This window comes from Camelus ferus, chromosome 19 (genome assembly GCF_009834535.1).
Source record: "Camelus ferus isolate YT-003-E chromosome 19, BCGSAC_Cfer_1.0, whole genome shotgun sequence".
NCBI lineage: Eukaryota > Metazoa > Chordata > Mammalia > Artiodactyla > Camelidae > Camelus > Camelus ferus.
Window position 1 is genome coordinate 16,114,764 of NC_045714.1, and position 18,465 is coordinate 16,133,228.

Genomic DNA, 18,465 nt, shown 5'->3' on the forward strand with positions numbered 1-18,465 from the left:
CGTTCCTTAACTGCGGCCCCAAATTCTGATTTACAAACTACTGCTCTGCGGGGCCGAGAGCCAGGGCATCTTGGCTGGGTCCTGCACCCCCAACACCTTCCACTAAACCCAGAGATAGATTTGGGGAGAAATTCCTGATGGAGCCAAAACTGACGCCAGCGTCTAAAGCCGCCCCGACCCTGAGCGACTCAGAGGACAGTTATCCCAAAGGAAAGTTATTGTGTTTCTAATCCCGAGGACAGCTTGCGAGGGAGATTTGGGTCTTCTTTAAATAATGAAAAGTTAATGCGCGGTTTCGTAATTATCTTTACCGGAAGCCCCTCGTTTAATCCGCAGATTTTGCAGAGGACACATCGCAAGGCGCCACCAGCCGCAGATCCACCTTGCGGGCTCGGCTCCGGCTCCGGTTCGGGCTCCGGTCCAGCCCCGGCTCCGGCTCTCGCTCGGATTGGGCTCAGCTGGGTCGTACGCACAGAGCTGCTCGAGGCATCCCCTCGGCGCAGGGAGAGCGGCCGCTCGCCCTCAGGGGTGGGACTGAGGGGTCCTGCTTCCCAGGGTCCCTGTGAGAGAAGGGGGCCCCCCAAGAGATTCGGGCTGGGTGGGTCATTGCTTCCCTCGAGTGAGGCAGCAGAGGTTTACCCACGTGCTTCGCTTGGCCCCAACTTTAACGGATAGAGGCGTTTCACGTGAAAAATCAGGCTTTCTCTAAATAATCATAAAATCTGACAGTAACTTGCTAGCCTCCGTGAAGAGGGATGGCCCTATTTTCCAATTTGCCCTCCCCATTTAGCTGTCACCAGATAAAATACTGGTACATACATGTACTAAAAAATTAAGTTTATCTGAAATTCTGAGTTCTCTGGACCTCCTGTAATTCAGTTCGCTAAACTTGGCGCCCTTTCCCGCTGCCTCGGCTGGTCTGTCCACTCCAGCCCCTGCTACTACCCTTCTCCCCACCCCCTCCTGTGAATTTTGGGACCCCTACCCCTACCATTAGAGCTCTGGGGTGCGTTTGGCTGGAGGTGGAGTGGGCATTAGAAGTTTTCCACTCCTTTCCCCTTGGGATTTTCAGGGACCGCCTTCTTGGCTCTGGCGGTGGCCTTGGAGGGCTGGTGGGGTTGGTGTTGGTGGTAGCCGTGAGCGTGTGGCTGGGAATGGGGCCCTGGTCTTGATGGGGGACTAGAATGGGGAGGGAAGCTCCTTGGCAGCTGCGGGCTGGGGCCCCCACCTGAGAATCGAGAATTGGGAAGGGGAGGGAACCTGCGGCACTGAGAGGGACGGGCAGAGATCCGGGTTGCCCCCTCCCTACTTTCCTCCCACCGAGAATGGGGGTGGGGGTGGGGGTTGGCCGGGGACAGCTGGGAAGGTGAAGGGAGAAGGGAGAAAGGAGAAGGAGCTGATTGAGGGGACTGCAGCTGGGAGGGCGGCGCCCGAAGGGAGGGGAACTGGTGGCGTCCCCATCTCGCGGGGTCCCGGGCTTGACGCGTCGGCGCCCCGCTGATTGGAGCTCTCCTGGCGCCCGGCTGGTGGCCCGGCTGTATAAAGCGTCCTCAGAACTGCGCCCCTTCCGCAAAGGTGACTGAGAGAGGGTCCGGTCTCGCCGCCTGAGAAGCCATGACAGGCCGGGACGCGTTTTTCGACGGGCGTGCCAGGAGTAAGGCGCTGGTGCCTGGAGGGCCCCCCGCCGGCTCGCGCCCACGGGGCTTCGCCATCACCGACTTGCTGGACCTGGAGGCAGAGCTGCCCGCACCTGCGGGTCCCGGGCCGGGATCGGACTGCGAAGGCCCGGCGGCCGCGCCCTGCGGGGGTCCAGGGCTCGGGGGCTCTTGCCTGGCGCGCGGGGCCCTCCCGTTAGGGCTCGGCATCCTCTGCGGCTTCGGGGCGCAGCCGCCTGCGGCCGCCAGGGCGCCCTGCCTGCTCCTCGCCGACGTGCCGTTCCTGCCGCCCGAGGGGACTGAGCCCCCGGCACCGCAAGCCCCCGGCTGCCCGCCGCCCCCTGCCGCCCGCCAAAAGCGCAGCGAGAGCGTCTCGACGTCCGGTAATGAAACTGTTCCCTGGCGCTCCTGTCCTTGCCCTCGGCTCGCGCGCACTGGGTAGCACCAGCGCCCCGGATGCAGGGAAGTCGGGACCCCAAAGCGTGGCCCCGTCGGGGAGCGTGTCCTCGCAGCCGCACCCTCCTCCCCTTGGCCTCTCCCACATCCCTGCCTCTCCTCCGGGCCTGGTCGCCGTACCCTCGCGGACACCACCCTGGCCAGTCAGGACCGGCAGTGGGGTCTCGAAGACCTGGCCACAGTCTCCGAGGTCCTCTCCCTCGGCCCATGCGAGTCTCGGCCTCGGGAACGGCGGAGGTCGGGAGGTGTGGGCCTGCCTCGTTCGTCATTAGCACCGAACCCGGTTCCCGGGGAAACTCCGGCGTTCACTGAATTGATTGCCGTATTGAAGGGCCCCAGAAGAGCCCCGGGCGAAGGCCTGGAACTGTCCTCCTCCCGGTGCTGAAAGGGAGTCTGCGTACTGCGCTTCGCCGCTCCTCCCGGCACGCGAGAAACAAGCGCGCCCATCTTACTGTGGTCTTGCCCGGCGTTTTGTTCCGAGCCCGCCCGGTTCCTCAGAGAAGTCGGGGCAGATTGTGGGGAGAAGAAAGAAGCAGTGGAAATCTATAGACAGGGCCAAGGAATTGAGGGGTGTGGGTTCTGGGGAAGAGAGCTCCATGAGAAAGCGTGGGCAGAGAGAAACTGTGTAGTAGATCCTAGAGCTGAGCATCCAGGCGGCTAAGGCAAAAAAGTATGTTGGTCTCCACTGACGGAGAAAGCAGGCGGGGTCAGCAGGCTGTCACTCAGCTCTAAAAGGGCTTTACTTCGTAAGTCTCTAGGTAAGAGGAAATGAACCCCCTGTCAGCTGTTCCACTGAAAATGCAGAAACTGCCTTCATAGGGTGGGTTCTTTCCATCTGAGCACAGATAAAACTAAGGTACAGCTGCCTCCTGGTCTGGGGGCACTTCTGCAAGATGGAGAGGAACACTAGTGAACAGAAATATCGGGTGACTGTGAGTGTGATGAAAATTTCTCCAAGCCACATCAAAAAGGAAAAGGAGACAGGTGAAAAACCTAAATACTGTATTTTACTTAACCCAATACATACAAAATATCATTTTATATGTGGTCAATATAAAAATAATATTTTACTTTTGGGATGTACGAAGTCTTCTAAATCCACTGAATATTTAACGTTTGCAGCAGTTCTCAATTCAGACTGGCCACATTTCACGTCTTAACAATCTGATGTGTCTAATGGTTCCAGACTGGACAGCATGGATATTATATTATAATCCAATTGGCTGGTGAGCTAATTGATATAGGGGTAAAACTAATACTATTTTTTTACTATTTTGCCTTTATTAATTTTTTTTCAGTATTTTGAAGCAAATGTCTTTTTAACAAGGAATCTGACAATAGTTTGGTCTTCTTTGTTTACACCTAGATCTTTTGATGTAATGGATTACAAAAGATAAAGAATAGTGGTTTCTGAAAATTTTTCAAGTGCATCTAAAACTCATCTGGGCACACTTATCAAGAGTGAGTTTCCCAGCACCCACTTCCAGAGGCTGGGAATTGGTAGGGCAGTGGCTAGCTCTGATGAGGGTCCTGAAGTCACAACCTCAGCCATCCCTTGGAGAAAGGTTGGTGAATTGGTTAAGATGAAGAAGTGGATGAATTTGGAAGCTGAAGGGGGCAGGAAATGCAGTTGTGTTCAAGTAGCCTTGGCTTCACACAGTCTCGTATTCCCACTTCACCGCTGACTACCTGTGTGATCTTGGGCAAGTTACTCAGTCTCTCTCTGCCTGGGTTTCCTCCTCTGAACTAGAGAATCACAGGGCAGCTGCCTTGGATTTCCTCTAGTTTACGTAGAATGTGATGACGCCTGCGCGATGCGCTACGCGCGCAAGGCTAGCAGCACCGCGTCTGGGATACGGAGCGTGCGAAAAATGCTAGCTGGTATCGGTGAGTGTTCACAGTCCCTGACAGTTCACAGCGTCAAACTGAAACCCCGAAAACAAAGTGAAAAATACACTTTTAAGGTCCTCTCTTTCTCCTGTGCTATCAGATGAGGACAGTCCAGCTGAAGATAGGAGTGACCTGAGGGCGTCCCCCGCCCCCGGCAAGAGGAAGAAGCGGAGACACAGGTACCGGCCCCTGACCCCATCCTTGGGACCCGGCATCTGAGAATGTCTGGTCCTGCGTTACCGCGGGCCCAGGGCCTCCTGGTCTACAGCAGGAAAGGCACAGGAGCCGTGTGGGGACAAAATTCTGCCATTCCCAGGGGTCTGCTGGTCAGTCTTTGTAGCATTTTAAAGATCCAGTATTGTGGGCCTTTAAAATGGGTCTTCTTAGAAAAAGTTGATGGAGTTCATTGAGGAGAAAAAAGGACCCTAATTTGGTTTTGTCTGAACCAAATTGTGGACTTTCCAGAGGCGAATCACTCAGAGGTGAGGTGTCCAGTTATTAAGAGGTGGACTTTCAGGCAGCGGACAAGGCGGGGCCCGCACAGGGCCCTCCTAGGCTGGGAAGCCTGGCCACACCCTGTGAACACTCGCCCAAGTGTGCGCTGGGGCCTCCCCACAGGACCGTTTTCACAGCCCACCAGCTAGAAGAGCTGGAGAAGGCCTTCGGCGAGGCCCACTATCCTGACGTGCACGCCCGGGAAACGCTGGCCGTGAAAACCGAACTCCCCGAAGACCGAATACAGGTGCTGGGCTCCTTTCTCCTCCCAAAGACACCAGCGAAAGTGCTGCCCTCACACGCAGTGAGTCGGCCCACAGCCACTGCTAAACCGCCCAACGCACCCCCCCCACGCTTTGTGTGCATGAGGAGCACACAGAGGGGCACTCAGGTGCCAGAGCCTCGCTCTGTGTGCGTGAGGAGAGGATGACCCCGGAACCTTCAAGCCTTGCTCCCTTTTATTAAGTACGTAAACATTGCTCCTTATGTGCGGCACCTGCAGGCTTTGTGCCGCTCCCCGCTCCCCGGGAAAGAAAGGACCATCCCTCCCCTGCAAACCCGTAAAGAAACCGGTGTAAGGAGCCCGGAGCGGCTTTTCCGCACACGGCCCCCACACCAAGTGCGCGTCGAGCCCTGGGACACTCTCAGTCCGCTCCTGGCATTGGCCTCTGTCTTCACAGAAAGCCGGCGTGCGCCTGCTCAGCCTCTGTGCAGACGGCACATTCTCTCCGGGTCAGAAGACAGGCCACCAACTCACATTTCTAACGGCTTAGCACCACCCAGGGGGAGGGGACAGCTCCGTGGTACAGCTTGTGCTCGAGGTCCTGGGTGCAATTCCCCGTCGCTCCATTAAAGAAATAAGCAAATACACGAACCTCCCTCCCTCCCTCCCTCCCTCCCTCCCCAAACAACAGCAGCAAAAATGACACCCAGCACTGTTCTTCTATTAAGATAGAGCAAGCGCCAACCCGCGGTTCGAAGCGGCCACCGCTGGGGTGAGCTGCTCCAGTCAGTTACACGGTGTGGAAAGCCCTCATTTTGTTCTGTCCACCTCGACTCTATGGGCGCCTCGGTGGAAACCGGGCACAGTCGCCCAGCCCCGCCAGTCCCCGGGCCCCCGGCAGCCCGGCCCCGGGCGCCCCGACCCGTCAGCCCTCTGCCTCCCGCGCCTCCTTCCAGGTCTGGTTCCAGAACCGCAGGGCCAAGTGGCGGAAGCGGGAGAAGCGCTGGGGCGGCAGCAGCGCGATGGCGGAGTACGGGCTGTACGGCGCGATGGTGCGGCACTGCCTCCCGCGGCCCGACGGCGTGCGCGGCCCCGCGGCCCCGGGCGCGCCCTGGCTCCTGGGTAAGGAGGGGGCGGGCCCCACGCCGGCGGCCGCTGCGGGGCAGAGCGGCGTGAGCTTCCTAGCTGCAGGCCCAGGACGTCACGCCCGCTTTTCAGTTAACCACGAGGCTTGGACTCCGCTCAGCGGGCTTGCTTTTCATCGGAACTGTGTAGACCGTGCGGAGGGGCCCAGCCGGGCCCCGGTTTGTGAGCTGAGCGATGTGAAATGTGTTTTCCCCATGCTGACGGCTGGCAGAGCGCAGAGCTCCCGGCGGTAGGAGGCAGGGGGTGCAGGCAGCGGCCCCGGGGACAGTTAGCCCCCGCTTACACTGGCGAGGCCTGAGCTCGGGCGCTGGGCACCCGGACGGTCTGTTGGCTGTTCCCAGAGACCACGGGCTTGGAGGAGTGAGACGGAAGGCACCTGGGCAGAGTGGGAGATCAGAGACCGGGGAGCTGGGGGCATTGTGGGCTGAGGAGGAGGAGGGGTTTGTTTAGCAGACATTTTTTGACCCCTACCCACCGGACACTAGGCTGGGACTGGAGATGCCAGTCATAAATACGGTCTTTGCTGTCAAGGATTGGAGAGGCCCAGGGGGAGTGTGGGGCGGGTACCTGAGCCCACCCCTCTGAACTTACAGAGCAGGTGGGTGTGGTGCTCACTGCATCCGCAGGTCCGTGGCCTGACAAGAAGGCGGGCCTAGTGTGGCTGGACATTTGACTTTTTGAGAGAAGCTGCAAGTCTGAATTTTGATGTAAATCTCCTGATTTTAAACCATTGCCAACAAATTTTAAAATAAAATTTCAGAAATCACCATGTCATCCAAACAAGGCAATTTTCCTGGCCGTGCCCAGCGGGCAGACACCCGTCTACAACCCCTAGTGTGGAGAGTTACCCAGGAGACTCCCCTGGCGGCCCTGGAGACGGGCACCAACAAGGGAAATGCTAATGGGATTTTGAGAACAATGACGTGAAGAAGTTTACTTCATTGCTAGATTTAGAGGTAACGTGTTATTTATTTTCCTTTTTTTTTTTTTTTTTTTTTGCAAGGGATGTATAAAAAACCCACAGGGATGAAAAGGAAAGCAGAAGGTGAAGAAAAGCTGGCAGGACCATGGGGCCGTGACCATGCTGACCGTCTCAAGGAAGGTTCTGGCCCAGGTCAGGCAGGACCCCAGAGGGGCTCGGAGGGAGGCAGCACTGAGAGTGGCCTGCAAGACGTGGCCATCGACCTGTCCAGCTCCGCCCGGCAGGAGACCAAGGAAGCACAGCAGGGGGCCAGTGGCCAAGGGTGTTCAGACTCCGAGGGGCCAGAGGGGCTCCAGCTGGGGAAGAGGGGGCCCTAGCGAGGCCACAGATCCCCCTCAGAGGCTGGACACGGGCACCTGCCTCACCCGTTTTGTCCAAAAGACAAATACTCTTCTTACGCTGTCAGGATGAAATGCAAAGCCACTTGCTTAAAGGAGACAAATGGGTGAAAACTCAACTTTATTCTAGAATGGAAGGCGCTCCTTAAAGGCACTTGAACCAGTTAGTTTGGAGTAAAACTTTTATTCTCATCTGGAACTTGAGGAGGGAAGATTTGAAGTCCAGAAACCGTTTTCAGTGCCAGACATCACGAGATATACTGTATAGATTATCAGGTTAGGTCTGACGTCCTTACTCTGATCCAAGAATATTGAATACAAAAATATTCAACCTACAGAGACTCATATGTCTTCATAAATAGTGAAGACCTCTTGCAGACCTCATATGAAGGAATTCTAGGATCTTCACCGTGAACTTGGCTTTGGGCATTTCCGTTTTCTTGTTAGGCAATGACTTTGTATCCTCCCGAGTGTCATTTGATGGGGTCTGTGCGCCTTGGAACTTCGACAAAGAAAACCTCTCCCTTCCCTGCTGAAACAGCACACGACCACATCCCAACAACCGCTGAATGTTTATGAACAGAGTTTTAAGGTCAGACCAGGCTTCTTGGTTATTTAAAGTTTATGTCTGAGAGCACTTTAGTGACTTGATTTCACGAATGCTTCCTTTCCTGTATTTCCTTGGCCGCTTATTTATTGTTTAAAAATATACGTTGTGTGATGTGCTTGCGTCTCAGGCGCTGTCTGCTGTCTGTCCTGCCTGCAGCTCTCTTCCTGCTGCCCCCGCCAGGGGCTCCCCACCTCCTTGTCCCTGAATCCTCACAACTGAAGAACCTCACACCCAGGCTGCGGCCCCTCTGCACACGGTTGTGAAAATTAAACGCCACCCATCCTTCCTGCAGCCACAGGAACAATATCCTGCCTTTTTTCATTTGTTCTCATGTGTAGCGATCGCGGCTGGGGTCCGCGGCTGGCGCAGGAGAGCAGGTGCTGGGGAAGGGTCTGGAAGCGTCTTCTCCATCTCTCTCCCCAGTTTCTCTGTGGTTCAGATTTGGGGCAGGAGCCAGTAACCTGTGCAATTTATATACATCACAGTCGAAAATAAAATACTGCGCAGCCACTAAACAAGGTAATAACAGGGCATGTTTATGTGGAAATATGTTCATGAAATGTTGCCAAGTGAAAAGCTCCCAAACAAACCCAAAAAAGAGGATACAAGCAGAAATAAACAAATTTGTAAAGCAGAATAAAAATGAAAGGGGAGGGTACAGCTCAAGTGGTAGAGCACGTGTTTAGCATGCACGAGGTCCTGGGCTCAATCCCCAGTACCTCCGTTAAAAAGGAAATACATAAACTTAATTACCGTCCCTCCCCCCAAAAAAGAATAAAAATGAAATAAAGGAACTAAACTGCTCGCTTCGGCAGCACGTGTGCTGAAACTGGAACGACACAGAGGTCAGCACGGCCCCTGCGCGGGGACGACACGCAGATTCGCAAAGCGTTCCATATTTTTTGCAAACTGACTATTACTCAATAAAAGAACAGTGTGAGGAAACAGAAAAAAAAAAGAAACTTAACTGGCATGAAAAATAAACAAACAGTGGACAAGTTTCTAGGCAATATTATATGGAGAAGACAGGACAAGGCGAGAGGGAAAGGGCCCAGAGCCGGCGATAAAAACCATGTGAATGTATGAGAACATACTAGTCACAGCCAAGACACACATTGACGTGTTTTTAAACTCTCCCACAAATGGACACATTTTCTGGAGAAGTACATGTTACTAACATTGACTCCAGAGTAGGCATGAAATACGAAAGAGCAATAATTAAGAAAGTCAAAGCCAGTTATACTAGGAAATAGCTCTGAATCTAGGTGGAGTCACGTGTGAATCCTTGAGGCACAGTAAGAGATTAACAACAATTAATAACATAGGACAAAGATAACAAAACCCTGTAACAAAAGTTATGTAAGTGCGGCCTCTCTCTCTCAAAACATCTGACTGCAGGCTAGTCACCCTTCCTCTTGGGATGAGGTGAGATGATAAAACGCGCGTGTGATGAGGTCAGAGGGAGGACCGTGTGCTCCAGGTGGTCCTGGACTGCGGGGCCCTGAGGATGCTGATGGCTGGACATTGGGAGCAGATGGTGTGCACGGCTGGGGATCCCAGGGGACAGAGTGGGTGGCTCAGGACTTCATCATATGACTCAGAGCAGCACGAGACTTAAAACTTAGGAATGGTTTATTTCTGGAACTTTCCACTTAATATTTTCAGACTGAGGTGGACCTCAGGTAGCTGAAACCGGGGAAAGGGAACCTGGGGATAAGCAGGGACGACTGAACTGAAAATGCCGTTGATGCATGGAAGGTCTCCCCAGGCACGCAAAGACAATTTAATCCTGTGAAAGGAAAGGATTTACACACCTTTTTAAAGCCCAAACAAACCAAAAAAGCTTATCTGAATAGATGCTGAAAAGTTTTTAATACATACCTATATCTTGCAAGGTTGACTTGGAGCAGAAAGGCTGGGGAGGGGACCGGAGGATAGGGGCTCCGTTGTCCGCTGTGTCCTCCTGCGTCACTTGAGTTTCTACCGGGGACATATGACTATTTGGTTTTAAAATAAAGGAAACCTACTGTTGGAAGGAACCTGAGTGGGAGGTAAGCAGGCAGGCTAACGGCTTCCCAAGTCCTAGTAGGCCAGATGGGCTGGCAGGACTCAGGGTTTGGGGAAGAACCCTCTCCTTGCAGGGGAGAAAACCACTTTCCACCCTCCCAGGTGTCACAGGCTCCTGCAGCTGGTGTCCCAGGAGCTGGCGAAGCGCTGCGAAGGCCGACGGCCCTGCCTTCTCTCTGCTCTGCTCTCCCTGTGCCCAGCTCCTGTGGGCTCCTGCTGGCTGTGCAGCAGCCAGTGAACCTGGGCCATCGATCTGATATTGCTTTGGGGGTTCTTAGGGCCTCACTTTGGAAGCTGAATAGGGGCTGCAAGGTTTCAGAATCCTGGCAAGGGGACCAAGGACTTTTCCTGGATGCAGCGCTGATCCAGGAAATAGAATGCGAGCGAGAGGAGGGCCGTGTCCCAGGTCTTAGTTGGGTCCTCAGTGTGGGTCCTTGGCTTCGCACAGGACAAGATTGAAGAGCAAGAGAAGCCACGGCGGAGTGAAGATGGATTCGTTCAGAGCGATACACACGCCACAGACAGAGTGCAGGCTGTTCCAGAGGACGAGGGAGTGAGAGGCCTGAGGCGGGGGGTGGGCGCTCAGCAGACACACAGGCCACAGGCCACAGGCCCAGCGCGGGCGCCTGGCTCAGAAGGGAGCATGGCCGCGAGGTGCGGGGCGCTTGGTCGCTGTGGGCTCGTCTGTTTCATATGCCAACAAATGGGAGGGTTATTCCAACCACTGTGAGCAGGGGCTGGGGTTCCCAGTGGGCCACCGCGCACCTCTGACCCCTCGTGGTCAGCCCGGGAACTGCCACGGCGCCTGTTGGGTACTACTTACCGCGTTAGCACATTGCAGGGAGCACAGGACGCCGCTTGAGGCCGCTGGAAGGCAAGTCTCCCACCGTCCTGGGCCTCAGGCCTGTTGGGAGTTGAGTTTTATGCCATCTTGGTGCTAACTGCTGTGTTAGTTCTTGAATGGCAGTGCCCTTCCCTCTTCCCTCCTGTCTCAGGGCCAGGGAGACCTGCTCTCAGAGAACTGTGGTGAAATTCTCCATTCTCCAATTTTAACTTCTGCTCATCTGGGCCCTATTTACAGGATCTTATCAGGCAGCACGCAGACTGCTCCAAACACCATTTGGGGTCACGATCACCTTCAGCCTCACCCTCTAATCCTGCGGAAGGCAGGTCCTGGGGGGATGTTCGCACGGAGCTGTGTCTGCCCGGAGGAGGGTGCTGAGTCCCGGCCACCACCGAGGGTCCCTGTTCACTGACTTCCCAGTGCAGGGCTCCTGGTGATGCAAACGGCTCAGCAAGCTTAGCACAGGAGCGCTGCTCTCCCAAGTGTGGCGTGTGCTTTCCCACGTCTGGTACCCACTGACGGAGGCAGAATCGCATCGTGACCTGGTCGAGGTCCTGCAGCTCTCACAGGAGCGCTCTTGCCCTTAAGGGTCCGAAGTATGTGCCTCCACACAGGTTGTCATCGGGGTGACTGTAGGTACCCAAGGCATCGTTCTGACTTTTCTGGACCATCCTCACTTCCCCAAAATTCATCCAAGCCTGGCTTTCCACCAAAATTAACAGGTCAGGGGGAGGATGCAGCTCAGTGGTGGAGCGCGTGCTTAGCCTGCACGAGGTCCTGAGATCACTCTCCAGTACCTGCACTAAAAAATACATTTTAAAAAACCATAATTACCTTCCCTCAAATAAATTTCAAAAAAAAAGAGACCCATATAAATAAATCATCACAAGGAACGGGTTGGTGCCACCTGCTGGCAGGCTCGTGGCTGTGTGCTGGCCTGACCCGCGGTCACACTCATCCAAAGGCACAGCTTGAACACGTCTGTGCAGTGGAATTTCTGTTTTTCTGCCTTCCTCCTTCCAACCCACCTGCTGAGTCACTGGCCTCGGCAGTCTCCCCTTTGAAGCTCCTTCAGTGACAGAATTGTCCCGTGAGCCATGTTTTCTGTGTTTAAGTTGGTGGTGCTTTGTTATAATGGCCCAAATGGACTCCGACACACAGGCCTCGTCTTTTCTCAATTTATCATGATTTTAAGTAAATAACTCCTGTTACTTCCTGTGCCTGGCCCACCATCTTGACCGACTCTGCCGCATGCAGTTGATCCCGCCCCTCCTTAAGAGTGTCTGTCCCTCGAGTTCAGGCTGCCGTACTGAATGCAATTGATCTACGGTGATTAATTCATCGAAGAGATAAGGACTATTCCAAGGGCCTCGCGGTTCAGGAAATGCTCCTGGCGTTCTCCTGATGGAGAGGTGACTTGGAGGCACGTGACTTCTGATTACAAAAATGTTCCCCATCAGGACAGGAGGCAACTTTAAAGTGGAACCCATCACCAGGGGGCAGTGTTGGCCAGCTTTAAAATTTGTTAAAACCTATACTATTAGAAACTTAATAATAGTTTGAAATTTGCAAAAGTTAACCGCTATATATAAAAATTGATTAAAAACCACAAATTTCTTCTGTATAGCGCAAGGAACCGTATTCAATATCTTATAATAACCTTTAATGAAAAAGACTATGAAAATGAATATACGTATGTATATGCATGGCTGGGACATTATGCTGGACACCAGAAACTGATGCACTGTAACTGACTGTACTTCAATTAAAAAACAACTGAACAAAAAAACCCCAACCAATTTCACATTATACAATTTCATATACTCTCAGGAAAATAAAAATCTGTTTTGTTTTCTGTCACTCATCTTTCCATTCAATCAACGCACAATCAGCCAGTCAGTCAAGACTCATCGGGCCCCTGCTCAGTCCACCGCCGCCTGGTCCGGAGCTGGTGCTCTCAGGGTTGGGCCTCTGTAATCTCTTTTTGGGACCCAGAGCGGTGGCCACCCCAGGCGGTCTGCACACGTTGCTGGCTGACCTCTCCCTCCGTGGTCTAAGTCTCAAAGTTGTGCTCGGGTCATAAACCCTCACACGTGGGTTGATGGAGCGAGAGGCTGGGGAGGCCCAAGATGTTCCTGGGGCCGCAGGTGGAGACTCAGCTGCCTTTGCTGTCTCAGGCAGGAAGGGGCGGACCTCTCAGCCCAGCCCAAAGGCTGCTCCCTGGCTTCCCTCCGACAGTCCCCTCCTCCTCTTATCCTGAGGCGCCGAGTTATCACCACCAAACGGGTGTCAGAGCAAGGACTTCCGCTGGCCTGAGACCACCAAAGGGACATCGGGACTGCACAGGCCTCTGCCGGTTAACGGACCCACAGGACAAACAGCGAGGACGAGTGGCCTCGGGGCTGTTTGGGCACGTGTGGGGAGACCTGCCGGCTGTTTGGGTTGAGGGTCCGGGGTAGGGGGGAGCTGGCTTCTCCGGGCAGTGTTGCCCTGGCCTGTTGACAGGCAGCCTCTTCCCCTCACCTGCCCGCTGATCAGATTCATGTTCAAAGGAAACTCCAAGACCAGCTGAGAGCACCCGTCCTATCTGCCCGGCCCCACAATTTTCAATTGTATGTATGTAAAATACAGACCTCAGCCAGAGTGCCACCATTCTCAGAAGCGACTGGACCAGAATCCGTCAGACCACCCACCCCTGGTTGCATTGCAGTCACGCAGTCTGGGGGAAAGTCAGTTCTGGGGAGGCCGCCTTCATCAGGGAAACACGAGAGGTGAGCTAGAGAGGGAGACGTGGCTGTTGGGGCCTTGAAGTAGCAGGAGGAACAGCGCCCCTCGAGCGGGGCGGGGGGCAAAGAAAGACAAGGAAAGGAGAGGGGAGAGGAGGGCACCAGCCCTTAAATACACCTGTGCAGCCCCCACCCTGCAGAAGCTATGTTATGGAAGCAGAAAAGACTGTGATCTCAGTCTGGTGTGTCCTTCCGGGGATGAGCACAGCGCCTGGCCAAGTCCTTCCTGCAGTTTATGGCTGGAGGACACCCCAGCTCACGCAGGGCTAGGGGGTGAAGGGTGACCAGGATTGGGAGTTGATGACATTGAGGCTGCTCATGACCAGAGCTGCCTGAGAAGAGACCCACCATGAAGTCTGGCCACCCTACATGGCCTCATCTTCAGATAGGGGCCCCCAACTCCAGGAGGACCCCGCAGCCAGCCCCACACTGCCAGGACTGCGTCCAGGTTGTCACCTCGGTCTTTCTGGCTGGTTGGTGGTGAGCCTCCCGTCCTGGGGCCACTGTGCGCTGTTGGGTGAACAGTGCAGGTGTGGGGTGTGCAGCTCACCCCCAGGGGTCTGGTATGCGGCGTTGCAGGGCGCTGCCTGGGGGTCGTGGGGCCCCCACTGTGCAGCCATGCGGACAAGCCTCCCCATGTGGCATTGCTGCCACTGAGGTCATGGGGACATCAGGGAAGGCAGACCCGGAGGGCAGGGAGCCTGACACACCTGTGCAGCCAATCCCAGACCCCCAGCAGCCGGGTCCCCACTTCCCCCAACCCACCTCGGGGCTCTTAGTGTGGATTCCTGTTCTGGTTTTGCCTTGCATTTCAGTCTTCTCCCCAGTCGCAGCCTCGGGCTCTGGGCTGTGCCTGCCTCAGCCTTGTCCGGCTGACAGCCTTCGAGTGGGCCTTGCACACAGAGGGGCTGCGCGGGCTCTTGAAGGCGCTGGTGGCTCAGTGCTGGGTCTGCGGAGGGGGCGCTGGGTCTGCCAGGACCCGTATCAACAAAGCTGCTTCTTAGGAGGGTCGAGTTGTGACAGGAAGGAAGAAGACAGGGCATGGCTATTCAAGAAACAGCACAGCAGTGAACACCAAGGTGTTGGAAAATTCAACTCCCAACAGGCCTTGAGGCCCAAGATGGCGGGAGATTTGACCTCCAGTGACCTTGAGCTGCATCACACGCTCGTTGTAATTTACTAACACGGTAAACGGCGCTCCCGGGCGGCCTGAGGGGTCCCAGGCTGACTATAAAAGGTCCAAAAGTGGGCAGGGGCCCAGTTCCTGGGAATCCCAGCCCCTTCCCCAAAGTCGTTGGAATAACCTTCCCTCGTGTTGGCATATGAAGCCCCTGAGCCCATAAAACTCAGCCACCCCGCTCTCCCTTCTGAGCGGGACGGACTGTGTATCTGCTGAGCACCCACCCCTGCACCTCATGGCCTCTCACCCCTTCCTCTTCTGAAACAGCCACACTGTCTGCAGAGTGTGTATCTCTGAGTAAAATCTACCTTTAGTCAGCTGTGGCTCGCTCTTGAATTCTTTCCCGCATGAAGCCAAGGACCCACTCTAGGTTGGGTGCATTCCAGGGGCTCAGCCGAGACCTGGGACACAGCCCTCCTCTTGCCCGCATTCATTTCCCTGTGTCAGCAATGCGACCCCAGCGATGCGGGGTGTAGGGCCTCAGAGAGTGGTTAGAGGTGCGAGCTCTGGAGGGCAAGGCTCCGCCACTCACTGGCTGTGTGGCCTTGGGTGGGCGTCTCTCCTCTGTGTGTCTCTCCACGTGTTAAGTGAGGACCAGAGCCTCCTTCTGTGAGGACTGTGAGGGGCGCTGTCTCCCACGTAGACACCAAGTGAGTCCGGCTCCCGCAGGAACCTTCCCGCAGGAACCCTCCCCGCCCTCTGTCCTCTTCTGCACCTGCCCACGTACAGCTTTCAGCATAGGGCTGGGGGCGGGGGGTAGGCAGCAGGGAGGGGAGGCTGGGGGGCGGGGGAGGTAGCTTCTGTGACCGGTGCCTCCCGCTGGGCCGGCTGCTCCCTGGGAACCGCTGAGGCCCCGTGAGACGCAGGCCTGCGGACCCAGCAGGGCGGGTGGCGGGGTGTGGCTCCCCCCGCTGTGGTTCCCAGAGAGCCGCTTCCAGGAGGACCCGGAGGCAGCCTTGGCCTCGGGGTCAATTGGATTCTGTGCTGCCTGCCAGTTTCTGCAGTGTTTTCTGTACACACTCGCTTCTCTTTATCCACCTGAAGGAGACGCCAGCTTCGTATTTTATTTTAAAGTAGAGTCAATTCTTGTACTTTTCCATTGTTCACTCCATGCGATTATGGACTGAAAAAAAAGCACAACCTAAACATTGAGAATTATTATTCTTAATTGAAGTATAGTCAGTTTAGAATGTGTCAGTTTCTGGTGCACAGCATCATGTTTCAGTCGTACAGGAACATACGTATATTCCTTTTCATTATAGGTTACTACAAGACAGTGACTGTAGCTCCCGGTGCTACTGTGAACGACAAACAATGCAAACCCTATCAGTAAACAAAGAATGCTGAAGCCATCAAGTCATCAGCCGCCACCCCACCCTCCGCAAAGTGAAGGCGGGCAGGCAGCCAGGCCTCTGCAGCCTGCGGGGACTCAGAATAAGAAAGGACAGGACACTGGCCCTAGACAGCTAGGTGCTTGTCAAAGGAATGAAGACAATGAGCCCAATGGCTGCTCCCCCTAGAGCAAGGAATAGTGTTAAATTCTCTACCTTGAGAAGCCTGGTTTTCTTCAGTTAACAAGTAATCTTTCAACATTCTGACTACCTGGCCTTTGTTGTAAAGCTCCTGTATATCCTGGCCCCTCCCTGCCTCTTCGGAGCCATCAGTCCCCTAGGGCGATCCAGGAGGCTGCCCTCCCAGGCTCGGAGGGATCTCAGTCCTCAGAGAAGCCCACCTAATACAACGTAACTCTCAGCTTCTAGGCTGTGTAATTTATTTCAGTTCACACTATACGGTAGCAACCTGTTTGCCTACTGAGAATTATACTTCATTAGGCGGACTTTCAGAGGACTTCAGGCTGGGGAGACAGCCTCTCAGATCACTCCCAACAGGTAGGGGAGGGGCCAGGATATTTAGGGGGTTTTGCAACAAAGACCAAGTAGTCAGAACATCAAAAGATTACCGTTAAATAAGGAAAACCAGACATCTCAAGTTAAGGAATTTGGTGCTTTTCTATGTATGGGAAGATACCAGAGTCTGGGCCCACTGAGATCCTTCCTTTGATCTGTACCTCAGCTGTCCAGGGCTGGTGTCCTGTTCTCTCCCAACCCGAGTCCCCTCAGGTGCACCGTTGGGGGTGGTGCGGGGGCTGAGGGCCTCGCGGCCGGCAGCCTCCTTACATCCTGAGTTCCCTCAGGGATCCCAGCTGGGGGCAGCTGCACATCCTTTGTTTACTGATAAGGGAGGCAGCACCTTTGACTCACAGGGTCTCCTCCTCCGGAAGGCTGGGTCCTCCCAGCGGGAGGGCAGGAGCAGCTGTGGCCCCGGAGCGGCTCTCTGGGCTGTCCCCCTCCCCGAACACAGTATGGTCTTTCTCCACTTCAGCTGTGTTTATTCTGTTAAAAACGCTGTTCCAGGCCAGGCGGTGAAGCACATGCTGAGGTAGGAGGCGGTGCTGCCCGCCGTGTGCCTTTTAGCAAGTCTGTCTATTTCTTTGGGCTCAGTGCCCTCGTGCGTTTCCCTCCCTAGTGGGAGTTGAGAGTTGTTGGGACTTGATAGTACTAGATAATTTTGAATTAAGTGAAAAATGCAGATCAAGCGCTTGGCACAGAGCAGAGCCCTGTCTAGCGCAGTTTATCTGTTCCCAGCCTTAAACAGCGTACACACACACACACACACACGCACACACACACACACAGAGCTGCCCGGCTGACTGACAACAGAAACCCCTGTGAATGGTCGAGTTCTCCCTGCAGCCCTTACGGCTAACAGGAAGGGATCTTTCCAGAGAACTCAACCAACCAGTTTTCAAAAAGCCCCTTTCCCTTCTGTTTACTTTACTTCTAATGTGTTTACTTTGTGGGGGGTTGATACTTAAGAGTCTGGTTGAGGCAAGTTTCTGCGGTTTTCCTCCTCGCTCTTCTGGCTTGACAAGAGAACCGCCTCCACTTCTGGGCCCCTGGGCGCCTCTTCCAGGCTGCAGGTTTCAAACAGCCACTCACTGAGTCTTTCTGCAGCCGGGGGAGGGAGGCAGGACTCCCGTTTTACTCCATGAAAGGAAAAGGAGGCCCGGAGACATGAAGGCACTGGCCGGAGGTCCCAGAGCGAGACCGGCCCGGTTTCGCACACGGGCCCCAGAAGGGTGGGTGCTGCAGCAGTGGGCGGAAGCCCCCAGAGTTCCAAATCAGCCGAGGTTACTGGAGCGTTTGCTTCTCTGCCACATTAAAGCATCCGACCCCTGACCGCTGCCCCGGGACCCCACAGCCTCCTGGCCCAAGAACCCCCAGTCAGCCCGCTTAGCCCACGAGGTCCGCTTGTGTGTGTGTTTTGGTGGAGGGGGGTGTACAGGCCGATGAGGCCGCGTGAGAGTCCACTCTCAAGGGCGCACAAATCGATGGATACTTTGACTTCAGCCTTTGAGGTGCTGAAATGACCCAACTGGGTCGTCCTGGGACCCACCTGCGAGCCTCGCTCCGCCGGTGCCCTGCGTCTGTATCGGTTCTCTCGCACCGCATACGGCTCCGCACTCCCGGGCAGAGCCTGCGTCCTCGCGCGCGAGTCGGCGGTTCCCCGCGCGGCGCAGCCGTCGGAGCTTGAAGACGCACCAACGGAAACCCCAGCAGCCGGGCGGGGACCCCCTTCCCTCGCTCCCTGCGTCTCTTCCCCAGCGGCTCCTTCTCCCTTGGCCGCCCCTCTCGAGGTCGGAGAAGAGGCGTGGGACGGGGCGGGGCGGCTCCGGGAGGCGGCTTCAGCCCGGGAAGGGCCTGGCGGGGGCGGTGGCCGGAGGGCGGGGACG

At 55.3% G+C, this 18,465-nt stretch overlaps 1 protein-coding gene, 1 long non-coding RNA gene and 1 other non-coding gene across 3 annotated transcripts; 2 read left to right on the forward strand and 1 right to left on the reverse strand.

Annotated features, from left to right (window-relative positions):
• The first annotated feature begins 1,614 nt into the window (after positions 1–1,614).
• Positions 1,615–7,955, forward strand: VSX1 (visual system homeobox 1). Its single transcript, XM_032461702.1, has 5 exons — positions 1,615–2,038; positions 4,102–4,180; positions 4,620–4,743; positions 5,676–5,841; positions 6,869–7,955. The coding sequence occupies exons 1-5, from the start codon at positions 1,615–1,617 to the stop codon at positions 7,162–7,164; spliced, it is 1,089 nt and encodes a 362-aa protein (XP_032317593.1). The 3' UTR covers positions 7,165–7,955.
• Positions 7,956–8,594: 639 nt separating this feature from the next.
• On the forward strand, positions 8,595–8,698 carry LOC116658061. Its single transcript, XR_004313262.1, has one exon. It is a non-coding gene; the product is annotated as a U6 spliceosomal RNA (small nuclear RNA).
• Positions 8,699–9,255: 557 nt separating this feature from the next.
• LOC116657886 lies at positions 9,256–18,449 on the reverse strand. Its single transcript, XR_004313048.1, has 5 exons — positions 18,129–18,449; positions 11,011–11,508; positions 10,686–10,766; positions 9,677–9,792; positions 9,256–9,584 (listed from the first exon to the last, which is right to left on the reverse strand). It is a non-coding gene; the product is annotated as an uncharacterized LOC116657886 (long non-coding RNA).
• Between the last annotated feature and the right edge of the window lie 16 nt (positions 18,450–18,465).